General features: G+C 37.8%; 1 protein-coding gene across 14 annotated transcripts in view; it reads right to left on the reverse strand.

Annotated features, from left to right (window-relative positions):
* Positions 1 to 18,242, reverse strand: part of ESRRG (estrogen related receptor gamma) — a 410,058-nt gene that overhangs the window by 37,511 nt on the left and 354,305 nt on the right. For all 14 annotated transcript variants that reach the window (XM_076334579.1, XM_076334574.1, XM_076334586.1 and 11 more), the window contains 2 exons: positions 16,964 to 17,074; positions 12,320 to 12,481 (listed from right to left, as the gene is read on the reverse strand). In XM_076334579.1, coding sequence (XP_076190694.1) covers positions 12,320 to 12,481; positions 16,964 to 17,074 — 273 coding nt within the window. The remainder of the gene's footprint in view (positions 1 to 12,319; positions 12,482 to 16,963; positions 17,075 to 18,242) is intronic.

An 18,242-nucleotide genomic window follows, 5' to 3' on the forward strand; every position in this document is an offset into this window, starting at 1 on the left:
TAACATAAACAGTTAAATAATTTATTTCACAATAAATATTCTATCATTCTGGCCAGATGCTGATGTTTCCGTAAGTGCTGAAATACGGTTCTAGGTAAGAGCAGACTCTTATTCTGCTTAAAGTAAATGACCCTAATTCTCCACAGTAGGATTCTCTTCCTTGTTGTTGTTAATAATAATAATAATAATAATAATAATAATAATAATAATAATAATAATAATCAGCAGCAGCAGCAGCAGCAGCAGCAGCAGCAGCTTTGGGCAAGGAATTGCACCAAGTCCCCCTCCCCCATTTAAACAAAAGTGGCAGTCAAGCAGTAGGCAAATAATAAAGCTCTGAGGTCCACACAGGTTTCAGATTGTGACCTGCATATTTAGGGATTGACCCAAAGCACAGTGAAATCAAGGCAAGTCTTTCTATTGGCCTGAACGGATTTTCATATAGAGCTTTACTAAAGAGGGAGGCTTGAGTGTGAATGTTGACAGCTGAGGAAGTGATCCTACAAATATTTGGGAACACAGAGAACTCTGCACAATGGAAGTGTCTGTGTAAATAATGTGATTGTACTACTTAAATATTTTCCAGACTGATTGCTAATTTGCTTCACTAAGGGATATTCGATAATGTGGAAAAAAAACCCCAAAAACTTGCTTTAGGGGAACAGCTATTATAAAGTGTCAGGTTAAAAACAAAGTTGAATATATAGCTCCAATTACCATCCTCAAAGACCTCAAAATATTTTCGTAATTTAAAGTTTTACAGCTCGTGTAATTTATACTTATTTTAACAGTGGAAAAGCATCCCAGTCAAATTCCAATTAAATAATTACATTTTGCCTACCTAAAATTCTCACTGCATTCTTAATTGGATAGGACACACTTCACTGCTTCTCTGAAATTGTTTAGTGTTGCCATTCAGTATATAAATAGCTACCACTTTCTACCATGGAGACAGTACACTTGTCCACGTAGCTATTGATGGCAAATTCTAGTTCACCTGTGTTGGCTGTAGCACTGGAACTCGGGACACCCACAGCTACCTGTGTCCCTATCTCCCCCTGCCGTAAGCTCTTTTTAGGTGTGTTTTTTTCCTCCGAGCAGGTTCTCTGAAAGATTGTATGTTTGTCATTGATGCTGGCTGATTACAGTTATGCGTATGCAAATATTCCCTGTCAACGCCCTCTTCTCTTGACTTTATCTCCTGAAATGCCCATTTAAGCCTCTTGTCAGACACTGCCCTCTGTAGGTTTATGACAGTGCTGGAATTATCTATCCTGCACAGCGTGTGCACTACCAGTCCCCAACTCTACCTGCGTTCCTCGCCTAGTGCCTTTCTGAAGCACCCTGTTTCCCAGTGGCCTGTTGATTACGGAAACCATGGTGTGGTTCATATATGAGGATTATACTACACAGTAAGTTACTCATCATCGTTGAAGTGCTAGGCGCAATCCTGCGATCACTGTGAACTCCAAATTTGTGTTGAATATATTAGGCAAAGTGTTCAGCACAAGTCATTAATGGTGTCTGGAAAATGTTCAGTAACTCGAAACGCAAAGAAACTCTTCAAAATAGACTCCTACCAATTTCACTGAATTAAGATCATCTGGAATTCACAATGCATATTGCATGTTAAATCTGTAGCTGAAGATTCACTGACACTAAGCAACATGCTCCTGAATCTACACAATGGTTAACTTTATCTCTGGGAAACTTCAAAGTAGTAAAAAGTGAAGAACGGATCAGAGAGTAGAATGGCTTTCTATGAGAGACCAATAGGGGAAAGGACTCAAAATTCTTCTCACTTCAAGTGCAGTTAATTAACGAAAGACACAAGGGTCATGGTAACTTCCATATCCTACCAGATATAGCTTGAATTGTAGCAAGTTTGGAGTCTAGTGCCTGTTCATTAAAGCAGGCACAATGCTATAGCATAGTTACAAGAAAATCTCTGGCTGGAAATACACCCTGCAGCCTGCTAATGTCATGACATATTTATGCCAGTAAGTGCAGCTTCTTCTTTGAACAAACATATGAGCAGCAGCCATTACATGTTAAACTGTTCACCCTGATCTCTCCAACAGCTAGATGCATGTGAACTGCAGATTTGCCCCCGCCTCTTCTCCACCCTCATCACAACCCTTTGCCACAGTGTTCTCATGCATAACATGTCAGGACCCGGTAAGTTAGCTCACCCTACTTTTCAAGTGCCATATGCATTGAACTTGGAGCCTTCTGTGTCTGTAGTTGCATCTCATTTCAATATTTGATTTCACCTCAACTGTTAATGCAGCTGATTGAAATTGATGGTGCACAACATGGCAGATGAAAACATTTTGGGGAGAAGGTTCAGAGCTATACTGTGAAATTTCCACTCATCTATAATACGTGCCTCAGGAGTTTGGGGTGGAAAATCCCTTGGGCAGACCAAAATACTGTCAGAGAACTTTCTCTTCATAGAACGTGTTTTCAAATGAAAGGAAGGTTCCGTGTTTATTTCTCGCATGGAAAATCACCCAAATATTCCTGCCTGTTATACAGGATTAAACTTGGAGACAATGAATTAAAATAGCATGGAAAACTGACTTAAAAGTTACAGCCAAGTACGTGTTCCAACTAGGTAATTAAATACAGGAGCATTCAGTATCTGCATTCTTTCGATTCTGTGTCTCCTGTGTTTCTTGGGATTCTTTCTCAATACACGTGTGTATAAAATGTGTGTGCATAAATTGAGCATTGCACAATAAAAAAAGCTTACTAGCAGTGAAGACACGAGTTCATAAAGCTCTTCTATGATCCAGTTGATGCAGAAGGCGATTACCACAGACTCATTTTTAAAAACTGCTGATTCTTATCAGTCTGGATCGAGCCTTGCCGTTACAACCCAGGTGCTCCCCTGCTATCCCTATACTATGTATAACCAGGCCCAGGTCACCATGTGCTCTGCCAGAAATGTGCTGACTGGCTAAGGGGGCCTTGCAATTCAGGTAATTAATCCTATTCTAATGTAGGTTAAGCAGGTGTGAAGCTGAACTCATCCAGAGAGAAAGTAGAGGCATCCTTGGAATTATAGTATTTAACTGGTCTCAGCTGACTTTAGGAAACTCGACCATCCTGGGCCGCTGACCCAGTCATAGAGGTGGAGACCTGTCTGCTCTAAACCCAGTCTGAGCAATCGGCTCTTTTTCCCCTCCCTCCTCCCATCCTGGATTTACAGTATCAACACACATGACTGAAAAGCTGCTCTTTTCTTCCCCACCCAGGACAAAGTAAATATATTTTCGTTGGAGGCTAAGTTAGATTAGTGAGTCACCTGTTTAGTTTAAAATGGACTGAATGGTTACCATAAGAGGGCTGTGTTGCTCTAATTTTACTTCTGCATTCCCAGCATGTGCTATGATCCTTTCACAGGCCAACATAAATGACATGTAATGTTCGTGATCTTATTTCTAACAAGCCTTCAGGAATTTTAAAACTGACAAAAAAAATCTCTTTGTTTGGATGTTCTTTAAACTCTGAATCTGGCCTAAAAAAGCCTTATTTTTCTAGAGGAAAGGAGTCCCGTAAATACAGAAGTGATAGTGAACATAAACAATAGGCTCTTCTGCAAATTCTTCACCTAAGGAATAATGTCAAGATTTGTTCCAACTTTCTTGCTATGTTTCTGAGCAAGGCATCTTCCTGCCTTGTGGCCACGCGTTACTTGTAAGAAGTTGGCTGTCCTTGAGGTATCAATTGTACAGTTAGGGAAAGTTTGGGAAAGGATGCCCGCTCGAAGATTATTTCGGAAGTTTATATTGTTTCATATAGTATGCTCCTAACTGGCAGTCTTTTAATATGGTTGGCAGTTGAACTAAATTACGGGGGGTGGAGATGGAATTACTTTAGAGACATAACATGCCTGAAAATCTAATGTGCTCAGCTATCTCCTGTATGGCAGTCCAGATGCTGTCTCACTTGCAAAAGGCCATTATTGCTGAAGTCTCAGATTCAGCTTGCTTACAAAAAAAAAAGAGAATGGAGATTACAGTAAAATTAAAAAGGTTAAGATACACTTAGACTTCCTACCCTCTGGTAATAAGATTAATTCCTTGTTGGCTCAGAAGAAGAAAAACTGTTACTGAGACATCTGCAATTGACACAGACCTAATCTAGTAAACCCGTTTGTCACACAAGAAGTGGGTACAAAGGTGAGTATTGCTGTCCTCTAAGTGGAAATACTTGCTTAAAGCTTGGTTTTGCACATTGCTGCAGCGACTTTGAGGTGGCGAGTACACACAGGGGACACAGAAAACTCCAGCTCCCACTGATATACTGACTACTGCTGTGGGTTTATCCCTTCGGGGCCAGATCCTTAAACGGCAGAGACTGGCATAGCACATTTGACTTGTACACCCATGACAACTGATCCTACTGAAGGCTCTTGGTCTGTCTCTGTAGATTAACTGGGCAAACTACCATACATATTTTCTTCTACAAATTCTTGTTGTAACGCCTGATTGCTGAATAAGACCAAACCATTTCCTATGTTTTTATTTTGCATCTTCTTGCCCTGCCCCCCCGCCAAAAAAAAACCCCAGATGTGCTAACAGAATGGATTAATATTTTTTTCATTTTTTCCCCCTCTCCTTTAGTCTATTCAGCATCACCTTTGAACACCTTTAAATATGCAACGGTGTATTTTCGGCTTCATGGTACTTCAGTAATGTAACGTTTGCCAGTAAGGAAGCAGGCTGTGTAAGTCACGCTACAAGTCATCCAGGGTAACACAACACTCTTGATTGTGCCAGAAAATAATAGGGAATGGCTGATACATCTTTTTATACTCTTGCATTTAAGAATCAAATAATACCCATTTTTGTTTACAGAAAGAAAATGAAAAGCACTGGCATTCATTACTGTTGATTTGCTCTCTTTTTATTAATCATTTCTTATTTTTGAAGGGCCACAGGAGTGAACAACGTAATGCAATGGTAGGAAGATATTTACCAATTTAGCACCTCATTATAAAACTACTCAGAAACCTCTTTGTCTCTCGTTTAACATAATAATTATTAGTGGCAACAAAAGTGGATCCCACACTTGCACCATGATTAGCAAGTGATGAATTTGGGTTGAATATATTGCATTTTGCTAAGTAAACCTTATTATATCCCAAATCCTCAGTCTAAAAAACATCTAATTTTAAGAAAATAATTTCCACTCCTGTTTAAATGCGTGTTTCCAAATTAACCAGGGATATTCTATAGAAAACTGCCTCTTTTATGCTTGAAGTCTCCAGCTGCCACACAATTTATATCTCTTTCCTCCCCTCTTTGTTTTTCAGCCATTTTCCCTGAATGTCAAAGTCAATTTAGTGCATTTCACTTTGCTGAATAAATCAGAGGCGAAATCCTTGCTAAAAGTGAAAATTTGATTTGCTAAAAGGAGCTTAGGGCAACTATTAATCAATATATCCAGAGTGTCAAAGCTAAGGCCATGATAGACATGCATTCATTTGGAGATTGGTTGAGGCAGATAAAGGGGGACATTGGGGGGGTGGGGGGAAGTGCAACAGCCAGACAGTGTAGTGTGTATGTTGGGGGCATGGGTGGAGGGAGAGGACTGTTTAAAAAAAAAAAAAAAGAGGAGACGGGCAGGAGACGGAAGGAAGAGGCAAGTACTTGTATATGAATAAAAGGTGAACTTAATAGAGACATAAAGTCACTGTTTAATTCTGATCTTGAGAGAAGAGGATTTTAATGAAGGATTTTTTTTAAAAAAAAAGTAAAACATAAGGATTGAGCCAAGTTCTTTTGTTACCTGTTAATTCCATTTTTTGGTTTTGTTTTGCTTTTGGTGATGATTATTCTTAATCAAGCTTTTTCAACAAATAGATAGGGATTTTAAAGTCAGAACTAGCAAGAGTTCCAGATGATTTTTAAGAGTCTTACTGCACATTTATTTTATATTAATGTATAATTTGCAGGTGATGAGATGTTTATATGCCTGGGATTATATTCTTTTTTTCCCTTGGTTAATTTAATGCTAGTAAAAAATGCCAGGAGTGACTATCCTGGAAACTAAAGTGCTCTATTTACCCCAGGACATCTATGTCGAGTGGTACAGAAACCTCCTCACCTCTCCATTGCTGTCTGTCTCAGTTCTGAACTGGAACCAGTCTTTCCTGATTAGCAGACATACTAAGAGTGTGTACATCAGTAGTTGCACACAGAGCCTACTCTTTTGTACTGAAATCAGCTAAAATTTTGCCACTGACTTCAGTAACAGATCCATCAAGAATAGTCTGCTATCATATCTCAGGTGGATATATGAAATAATTTTAAAATAAACAAACGGACCTTTCTGTAACTAGCTTTTACCACACTACAGATACCTGTTGTGTTTTGAAAATGCTAAGAGACTGTTGACATGTTTATTCATACATTTTCCTGGAAATCCCACCTCCTCCCTGCCTTGCAAAAACACTTACACCTTCTCTGCGATACTACTTCCAAAAAATGAGGAAAAATAAAAAATGCCACCATTCCTAGCACTTCAAATGATGTTGAAAATACTGATGCAAGCAGTGGGATAGATGAACTGCTGGCATTTTAGGCACACTGCTGTTCCATTCTGCTCAGAGTAGCTTGAATCAACATGGTGATCTACACACTGGCAATGTTGGGCGGTCCATCCATGCTAATGCTCAAAAGTAAAACCGACAGTCAGTTGCTGATTTCCCACGTTGTACAATTTAGTGACAGAAGTCAAGGAAGTCAGTAGTTTTTGAGAAACCTTTTGGCTGGAATCTCTACCTGTAAGCCCCAGGGAATGGTCTGCCTCAGATCACGTATGTCATACAAGTTGTGAGTTCAAGAACCGTTCCATCATAGGAAAAGCGTGTCGGACTCCCATAATTAGTGCAAGTTTGTAGAAAGAATTAAAAGCAGAGCAGACAGTGGGCTTTTGATGAACAGAAGGCAAAGAGAACTTGCAAAGTGTCCAAGATAGCACATTGATAAAGGGCAGGATGTCCTGATTCCCCAGGAGGCTCAAGTTTATTATATTATCACTACAAATGTCTTGGTCAGCATGGAAGAGCTCATACTCCATTCCATGTTACATGAGCAGTAAACACCACATTTACATGTCCACCTGTCTGTGGAGTGACAGGCATCCTGTGATAGGGGGCTCTAAGATAGCTGCAGGAGTCGTCACGTTGTCTGAAATGGTCCTAAATTCAGCTAGCAGCACAAGAGACTAGAGAAGGCCTCAAACTTCACAGAAACAACAAATTTTACAGCAGCAAGCAGCATGGTACAGACATACAGGAAGGCATCTATTCCCCTTGCAGAGCTGAGATTCTGTATTAGCTGCCCCAATAACAATCCGGAGAAGGATTTGGGCATAAACAGGGTGCTGGCTATAGCTAAACATATGTGATTACTTACACCAGGTATTCCAACATATGATTTCAGTCTGTCTTCAAAGTCCTACCAATGTGAATACTACCATGAAATAACATTGAACATTTTTTTCCTGTCATTTAAACGCGTGCTGTATGTCCACTAAGATGTAGACACATAAACAACTACGTGCATGAGAAGAGGTACATATATACCTAATTCATATCTGCATGGATGTATCATATATGCACACTCTCATGCTTTCTTGAACATTAGCTTTCCAAAGGTGATTATGGTCAACTTTTTCTCTGTACTTTTACCTACATGGGGTGGCATTTCTGAAACGGATGATGAGAAAAGGGCATTTTAGAAATGACAACTCTGCAGCAAATCATGTTCTTGTTCAGTATTAGAATGTTAAACTATACCCCTGAGAGCTGCTTTGGAAAGAAAAGCTTAAATATTGTCCTCCACAAAGAGTATGCCGGAACAATAATGTTTCATAAAACATTAACACTAAAATATTCAAAACATCCTTGGATTTGCTCTATCAAAATCACGCCCTCTTTTTTTTTTTTTTTAATACTAGCACCGGTGGCAATATCAGTTTCTAAATATTCCCTTTCTTGAACACTGCTACTGCTAGCAAAACAGGGACATGGTTGAAGACAAGCAGGCTTATTTTACTAAATAATGTAACTAGTTATTTTTGATGTATTAGTCTGATTTACTGTTTCCAAACAAATTTTTCATTTTAAGTGCAAAAAGTTGATTTCTATGGTCTGGTTGATGTTTTTTCATGCATGCAAATTTTTTAGAGAACATTTTGTCTTTAGCTTCCTGTTATGCACATTTTTAAGAGCTTAATGTTTCCTGCCTCCACTTAATATGAAAGAACATTGCACATTTTTGCTGAATGTCAATGAGATAGTTACATTACAGAAATCGTGCCTAAATGACTCTGATACTGTGACTAGGTATCAGCAGAGTTCCACCCCATAATGGAAAAGTGTTTAATTAATATAATGCAACCAATTGAAAGTGGAACCTCCCCAAAATACAGTGCAAAGAGTAGGAAACTCAGCCACCAGTAAATATTGAATTAAGCATGGCTCTCTTATTCAAAAGATAAATAAAATTTAAAAAAAAAAAAATAGAAAAGTCTTGCAGAGGCTTCATAAATATATTTACAATTTATTTAGGTCAGTTAATAGGGGTTTTGTCTCATCAGGCAGGAGACGAAGCAGCATCGGCCTCTCCCTAAGCACCTTCAGTATTTTACTAACGAAGTTACAGTACATCGGAATATTTTAATCTGACACAAAGAACAACAATAGATCTGACTGCTGGGCTGATAATCTTCTTATCACACCCTGTGAAACCTAGCTCTAATATTTGACTGAGCCTCCATTACTCGGCAACACATTCTAAAAAGGCCAACAATGGAGAGGGAATGAAGTGGAGTGTGGAAGTACCTCCATATCTACATAAAAGAGATTAGAGGCGACAGCGTTCCATTTTACAGCTCAATCATATTGTGTTAGCATGCGCTTATCCGAGCGCGGATGAAATTGAAAGAGAAATAAAAAAGAGTCAGGCAGATAGGAACCAGAAAAGCGAGGCATGAGCAATTTCCAAGGATATAAAAGGATGCTAATGGCGGGGCCCTGTCATTCTTAAAAAGGGCTATTAGGGCACCATCATCTGTTCTTGTGCCCTTACGCTCCTCTAACTAAAGTCAAGCATTTCCTAATGCCATTGTGATCTTTTTCTTCTTCAGATAAGACATGGTCATGTTTCATAACAACACACTTTCCATTTATTTGATTTATAAATGCAAGGAGACTAATTCTATTTACTGATAAAGGCTTTCCCTATATATTTTTCTTTCAATATTTCCTTTTGTAGATGGCATAGACTTTTTGTTCAATAAAAGCAACTATTGAAATGTTTCCAATAGCACAAAAATACTAATGATTTTATGAAAGCATTTGAACTTTGTATAATTTTAAAACATTTTTTAGTCCATGACTGCAATGGGAAACAGTTGGCCAGGGCAGAATGCATATTGCATTGTTACCTTTTTATAGATAATCTCATTAAAAGACTTTCTGTTAGAATAGCAAAAACAGTATTTTGGTTTCTTCCACAAAGACAAATTTTACTTTGAATTACAATGCTTTACAGCCGAGATCTTTATTAGTTATTAAGCACCTGATATATAAGGGCCTTTAATTATACTGAACCTTAAGAAATCACTATAGTAAAGAAAGATTTGCTGATTGCTGCTTTGCTGTGCTAGGCACAAATTCACTACTAGTATAATTAATCGATTCCAAGAGATTTACACCAAGGATTTACTTAGTTCACTAAGCTACAGCTAACTTTCCTGCAATTTGCTCTCTTTTTCTAACTCATCCTTTTTCCAATTCTGTTATGTTTCTGCCCACAGTAACATTTGTTAGCTTAGAAAACAGTCAGCTAGCACCAACGCAGACTCTTCTACAAGTTGTTTTGTGCCAGACATTAGCTGAGCATAGGCAGTCCAAGTTCAACAATACTCCATCATTCAAAACCAAGCTACAAAAGCTCATCACATTTGCCCTTTAGCATGTCAAGCCCTTCTGCATTTTGATTTTTGTGACCAAATGCCAGACAACAAGCACAGATTTTATCACTGCCCTCCATTACCAGAAGGCTTATAAAAAGATTGTCTTTATTGCCTTTTTTTTTTTCCTTCTCATTCCTAAACAGGGTCAGGTGAGTAAACTTAGCTAGTGTGGCTTTACCACAGCAGGTGTGTTTTTGTGTCTACCTTGTAATGAAAGGCTGCCTCATGGCAGAAACATTCCTCGACTGGTTCAGATCACGGACTTTAAATTTTCAAGGCCAGTTTATAGCATCCAATACCTTTTCCACGCTAACCAAAGCCTTCATTTTAAAGGCTGCTCAGTCTCATCCCTCTGCTCTTCCTACCCCTCCTGCCAAATCAAAGCTACACAACACATTCACAAATCAAACTGACAAAAGTTCCCCTGCAACTACTATGCGGCATGGCTGACTTCTTTGAGAGCTACTCTATTTTGGTTAAGGTGATCTAGGTGTCTTCCAAAGATGAAACTCAAACTCACTTATTTAACTCATTTTGACTTAATTTGGGGTGCTTTATTAGCAACCAGTGTAAGACAAAGTAGCTAGTATAATATAGAGTGATGTTTAAATTAGTTTACAATTTGCTTGGGCTCATCTAGAACTGCTCTGAACAAAGCCATTCAGAAATGTCAGCTGTGTTCCTAACCACTGTAACAAATTGTTGCCTGAACGCTGCACACCTAATGACTTCAAATTAGCTTCACTGCGATATTGCCTGACAGTTCGTTACGACTGTTAGCAACATAGCTGGCGTATCATGACCAATAAATTGGTTTCAGTGTGGGCTGGGAAAGGGACTTCCATCAATTTGATTAAAGAAATTACTGTAGCATTCAAAGCATAAAGACAAACTAGTTTAAGGAGACAGAAATAAGTTAACTGTACCAGAAAAACATTGCTTGCAATACAAAAGCTTGTTTATATACCATTTGTGGCACAGAGAATGACTAAATTTCAACTGTGTCGCATAGTGACTATTTTAGAGTCTGTAGGTTGTTGTTGCTCATCTAAAGTAAAATAACGTTCCGTAAATGTACAAAGTACTTTATCATTATTCTTTGTTAGCGTTTGTATTTATCGAAGATGAGCCAGAAGCACCCACCAGAAGAACTGAGGCCTTGTGCTGGTTAGCACAAGTTAAAAATCCCAGGAATACTATTTCTTTCTATTTCTTTGCGATTTCTTTTGATACTAGAAATAAAATATATTTAACTTTGATAAAGAAACAACTGACTGGATTATTTATTCTATTATTAAGGTATCCCAAAATCACATCTAAAATCAGAATGATATATTACTTAGAGGAATTAAAGGTTATCCATTCTTATGTTCAATAAGGCTCCACGATCAAAATTAGAAAACTAACAAGCTGATAAAAACACACCAACATGCTCACTCATCTGCTGGACTAGAAAAATACCTTAAGAAACAAGAAAAAAAGCCAATCTTTTTTGTGTGACTTTACCATTTCTGAAAGGTTACAGACTGAGAACCCTGTAGACTCTCTATAAGCTTGCCTGCTAGCCCACAGAGCAAGCACAAATACCTCAGCAATGGGGGGAAATAAAATATACCTGAAATGTTATCTGAAGAAATAGCTAATCTTCTGAGAAACTGCTTTTGATGACCCCCCACTTTTCTTGCTAACAAGAGTGTCAGTCAGCTTTTATAATATCAACACATTTACATGATGTAGACTGCAGTCCACTTCATGGAGATCAAGGAACTACTACGCTATAAGAAAAGACATTTTGGTACAATTCAGTTCTTTGTACTGAACTGCTGGTACAATTCAGTTCTCACAGTAGTTTGTTCAATAAAGTGAACAATTCCTCTGTGCCATACCAAAATACAACTGAATTTTTGCACCTCCTGTGGTCAGTATAAGACAGTGCTGCCTTTATGGAATAGAGGAACCAGACTTACATTCAACTACCGCTGAATGCGATGAGTACAGAGGAGAGCACTTACACTACCCTTCATACCAGGCTAATGCTCTAGATAGCAAGGCAAGTTTATCTTAATAAAAGTAATACATGAAAAGAATTTATTCACTGAGCAGCATGTAAAACTTATTAACATAGTAACACTCATAGCAACAATAATACTATTTCCAAGGTACGATATATTATCATCTAACCTATGTCCTATGTGAATAATCTGGAGTCTTAAGAAAACTTTACGCATTGTAGTGAGAGAACGTATCAGATTTTTTACCAGAACAGAATAACCCATGCGATGATTTCTGTATGTCATCTATTTGCAATAAATACTGTATGTACCTGGAATATGCTTAGCCCATCCAATGATCACCACCAGTTCTCTGTCTGCCAGGTCACAAAGAGTGGTAAGTGCTTTGATGTCACTGTCTGGAACAGTGGGGTCAGGCATAGCGTAGATCTTCTCTGGTTCAGCCACCAGCAAATGGGAGACAATCTTGTTATCTGTAAAAATGGTCCAGAACAGCACAAGATCACCAGTAGCATCATTCTACTTTTCAAACAGATGGCTCATATTTCAAAGGGCACAAGAATTTGTCTTAAGAAACTGGACCTAATTAAACCTTATTGTAACTTCACTGGCTTCTACAAGCGGTTACAGCATAACAAATCTGATCCACTAACAATGTTTATCGAGCTAGATGTGTATGTTCTTAAGAAAGTAAATTTAATGGCATGTAGAAAGACATCATCACCTCCTAATATCGGAATACAAACTTGGTAGAAAAAAATTCATGCATTATAATGTATTTTGGACTGTGCAAATAGAGTTTTGCCTTCCTCTAATTACCTGCAACCTTCCTCCTCCCCAAAGGCAGGTGTATTTTTTGAGGGAGTAAATACCACAAGCAATTAGTCAGTCACTGAAATCCGTAACTTCGGTCAGCGATTCCACCTACCATTCTTTGTTTTAGATGTGACTGTTAAACTGTTGCATCAGAAATGGTCTCAGGACTTTCTCAGTGCTCATTATCCTATATATCTTATCTTAGGGGTATCCTGCCTGTTGAAATGTTAAGAACGAATCTGTACACCTTGGGGCCTATGCTGTGAGAAAAGCGGGGTTGTCATATATTTGCTTTTCAGTGAAACACACAAATTTAGAATCATGTATAAAATTAGCTTCTTTAAGTACAAAAGAGCCAGTCAGGAATAGCTATTAAAATCAATGAGAATAATGAGTGTAAAAATAAGGAAAGTATCAATAGATGCAGACCCTACCTTAGAAAACCAGTTTTGTGCAAAGAATGATAGTTTATTATATTCACACACTGGTTATTTTTATCTATATAGCATTTTCATTCACGTGTTTAATATTTACTTTTTCATCCAGATGAATTGTGAAATCTATTTGGAATAATCATTTAAGTTATAAGGAAAAGCGGGGGGAAAAAAAGGAGTAGAAGAGCCTGCAAGATTTACAATACAGTGTTGCTATTCTATATTCTATAAGTAGGATAAACACAAAATGAGCATTATATCCACATGGAGGCACAATGGAAACACCTCTATACAGGAGCCTGATTTGTTACTCTGAGAAGGCAGAACTGAAAAATGGGAAAAGGACTAATTCATTAAGCCTCCTAATACAGGATACGTTACTATACTTCCCAATATATTTATGTTTTACCTTTCATGGTAGGTACATCTTGTGACCTCAAATGCACCACCAGAATTTAAAGCCCAAATATCACCCTTTAGTGAATTTACACTTATCTGTTCCCTTCCTTAGGATAAAGAGTCATGGGGCTTGATATAAATACGATTCCACTGCGAGAAGGTGTGGAGTGTTTTCTGAGTGCAGAGAAAGCTGACAGAAGTAGTATCATTTTCCCCTTCTGCATGTAAATGAGAGGATGGACCACAATGTCCTCCTGTGGGGGAGCTGCAATGGAAGCTGACGGGGATGTGACTTGCCCAGGAGTGTCAGAGAGGCTCCCTCCCAGTCCATGACAGATTTCCATAAAATACTCACTTGATTCAGATTTCTGATACTTTACTGCTCTTTTGTGACATAGACTCCTCGATTCTGATCTACTGTCTCTACAATTTTTGCCTTATTCCAAATTTGTGTGTCAGAAGTTGTGATCTATGTTAGCCTTTCATAAAGTAAGTGCAAGAGCCAACTGGAAACCATCACATCAAGCATGTTTTATTACAAGGGGATATATTCATGCTTTATATGAACTATAGGAACCGTGCCAACGGAGTAATTCTTAATCTCAATATTCTACTGATTATCAAACTGATTAATGAGGAATTCTATTCTTATTTAAAGATGACAGACGGTAGTTTTAACTTATATTGGCAAACAGCCTTTGCATGTAATTTTTTTTATTTTTAAACAGTCTTTTCATATCCTGTTTAATTTCACACAGAAAACATCATCTTTTTAAGTGAGAAAAGATAACATTGCTTCTTCCCAAATTCCAGTATTTTTACATGTATTGAAAAGTAGGATAAATAAATTAGAGTTTCTTAATATCAAAACACATGTAGCTGCAGACTTCAACTTTGTGGTTTTTTAACTAGTGATAAATGAATGAAGAAGCACCCACATCCCCAAGTTCTGTTTTTTTTTTTCCCCTGCAAACAGAAGAAATAGCCAAAGAACCTCTTTCATTTTTTTGTTAAGGTTCCTCACCAATGGCTTTTTGTAGATGATTCAGGAATATTGTATATTTTGACTCAGGAGTCGCAAAATCTCAAATTCTTTTTATTTTTGCAATCAACAAGATCTACAGACAAGCCACTAGATTCCATGGTGAAGCTGGAAAATAGAATAGAGACCAGAAGTAGGTGTAGGAAAGATCCTCCGAACACCTGCTCTTTCCCTATAGGGGTAAAAAGCTACCTGTACTGGAGCGCACATTAGTATAGACCATAGGAAAATTTTGAATGTACTCAGAACGCTCCAGCACTCAGGAAATTGAATAGCCATAAGCACTGTTTCTAGGTAAATCTTATTTAATGTTTCCCTAATTAGAATCAATAGAACCCAATTTTCATTCCTGTGCCTTTGTTACGCACAAACTATCAGTCAGGGTCCAGAAAATCTCCCAGGCTACTTCCACACAAAACCGATTCAACTGTTTGCAGTCTTGACACTTAATCTGACAGGATTTGAAAATTAAGTTTTATAAATGTTTGTTACAAAAATGTTTGTAATTGGACGACCTAAGGAAAATGAAGGGAGGCACTTAGATAATGAGTAATGATTTATAAGGAGGTTAGTTTACCTCAGATAAATGGAGCTTACAGAAATTGGTGTAGTTATCGTCTTAAAGGTAATGTAATGCACTACTTTGCAGTAATCTTGGGTTTACACAGAGATTCTTGTGTTTCAGTGCAACAGCGTTAACCTCTGTTCATACTAAAGGGCTTGGGGTTTTTGGGTTGGATTTTTTTTTTTTTTTTTGCCTGTTTGGTCTTGGCTTTTTTGGTATGCTAGGCTATCAACATTTCTACTCAATGACAATATCAAGTAAATGAAAAACTGACAATCTGTGCACCCAGGAAAACTAAACCTCTAATGAAATTAAGCATTAGAGTTTATTAAATTTTATTGTATTATCAGAAAGTTTTTATTATAATGTGCAAAATCTGCTTAGCGCAGCCCTAGATTGTATTTACAGAACGGTGGGACAGCTTATGGAGGCTGAGTAGAAGATGCCAGATTGGACAATTGAAGGAATATAATCAGCATAATGTTTTTTGGAAAGGCAAAAGGAAACTATGCCATATGTTCACTTAAGCCTTAATTTTATGTAAAACTGGCTGTTTTTTCTTTGACACAGCTAAAATGCCCTTTCACTTACAGTTCAAAGACTGTTTATTTGCTCTCCAGATCCCCATATGCTCAAACGTATTGTACACAGCACTGTCCCCTACTGGGGAACACAAATAGAAACAAATTCCATTTTCCATGCAGCCAGGTATTTTCAAGAGCCTAAAACTGACATGTGTGTTGTCAGAGGCACAGGGGCGGAGGCAAATGGGAGACAAGGAGGAGCTTGCCCTCCTTATTTCTCTGGCTTACTTCCCTGTTTTAGGAGCAAATTAACCTTCCTGGCAGGAGCAACTGGATGTGTGTACTCTCATTTGAATTCAGAAGAATTTACAACACTTAATACAGCGTGCGTGCCTTTGCAGGGTAATACACTAGCCTCTTGCACTACAGCTATAATGCTATTAAATTTACTTCATGGAATTAGTACAGTCGCTGCTTGAGTTTATATAAGCTGCAAAGCAAAACCCCTAACTATTTTTAGTTAATCGCAAAGAGGATGGAACTTGTATTTTAGCAATGAGATGATCAGCTCGCTCTCTCTTTCTCTTAATTTCAGCCTGGCGAGATACAATCAAGGACATTATTAAAACATAACAAAACAAAGGAAAAAAATCCATAAGGGTACTAGAGCCCAAACTACCAATCTATGCTTGTTATTAGTGTGGCATATTGCTGTTTTAATCTAATGCTAGGCAGTGTATTAATCTATAGGTATAAATTAATGAGGCTCTTAATGTATTTTCATTGGGAGGTTGAGCAGTCAAACTCATTTAGTTAGTGAAAACTACAAAAATCACTTTCTTGTGAAATCTGAAACTAGCAGCTTCAATGAACTAATGAGCACAGTATGAACCATTTTATGTACCACTGAAAATAAAGATAACCTGTAAATGTAAAATTTGCACTGCATAAACCATGCTTTTATACACTTCCACTTGTAAAAATATTCTTTGTTCAACTTGACTTGAGAAAGATGAGCATATTTAAAACAAAATATGTTAACAGCTAAATGGATATAGTGTTCATGGTAGTATCTTCTGACCAAACCCTTGTCCCAGTCAGAAGGAGTTTAGCAAACAGAGCTAGGAGTAATACCTTGTATTCAAAGAGAAATTTTGTCTGTCTGGTGTACTCACATGGCTTTTTTGCTGGCTGAACTAGCTGAGGGTTCAGGTATGGGCTATTCTCTGCATCTATTCTGCGCTTGTACTTCTGGCGACCTCCACGTACTCTGTCTAGGCGGACACCTACATTGGGAAAAACAAGCAAACGTAATTAAATATGAGGATGCTTCTCAGGTAACAATCTTCTATCTCCTGCCTTCCAATATTTAAAACGCATGTTTATTTCAAAAGACTAATTTTAGAAAGCAAGGGAAAGCAGCACTACAAGTATTTGCAAGCTGTTTAGATTTTCACACATGCAAGACTAAATATACAACGTAATTTCCTGTTAGTTTAAAACCATTTGTTCATTTTTACATATTATTAAAAACAGCTAACAAGTTTAGTTTCCATTTGAAACAGTCTGATCTTAAGTCGTCTTTGCCAGAAGCAGAAGTTCGAAGCTGTAATAAACACCATGGATATACAAGGCTAACATTATGAGTAGAGAAGTACAGAGAATTAGAACTTTAGGAACAACGGGTGCTGTATACAGTTTAGATAGTCAAAAACAATGCTTTTCATTAACATGGATTAACATGCCCGGAGGATACAAAGTAAGTATCCCTAGTAAAATAAGAACATTTATGTGGCTTAAAGACCCAAAATGGTTCATGAGGGTTTGAAAGACATTGTATAGGTGTTCATTTGGATGTCATCAATGATGAATTAACATTTGTGTTCTACCTCCAAATAGTTTATTGCTTCAATAAAACATTCTGCTACCTGTTTTGTATGGATACATAGGAGTTTACTTTCCTGAAACAAGCTACAGCTGTTCTCACAGACAAAATGAAAAAAGGAGGGGAAAAGAAAGACGGTAGGTCCTATAAAACAATGAAGGATTTTTATTTCCTTCTGAGTCACCCAGGCAGATTTCCAGACAACCGGGATGAATGTCAGTATAACCAAGTAGTAATGTAACACTGAAGTTGAAAAACTCGGTACATATGCAGGGCAACAGGACAAATAATACCAAGTGCAAATTTGTCCCTGATGACATGGATTTAACTAGACAAGAATGCAAGGACACATTATGTATCAACGATCCCTGTGAGCGATAGAACAAAGTGCAGCTCACTTTCTCACTTTTCTTTTCATTGTCTATTTTAGCTCTCCTCCCTCTATGTACCTTTCTATTGCCATTGTTGTGCCCTGCCCTACTACTTCCCGTCTCCCTGTTCTCTCCCTCGCAGGAAATACCTCCAGAACTGGCTTCTGGACTGCAGAGAAGCCACCACCAGAGAAGTTA

The sequence above is a fragment of the Aptenodytes patagonicus genome, chromosome 3, assembly GCF_965638725.1.
Source record: "Aptenodytes patagonicus chromosome 3, bAptPat1.pri.cur, whole genome shotgun sequence".
In the NCBI taxonomy this organism is placed as follows: Eukaryota; Metazoa; Chordata; class Aves; order Sphenisciformes; family Spheniscidae; genus Aptenodytes; species Aptenodytes patagonicus.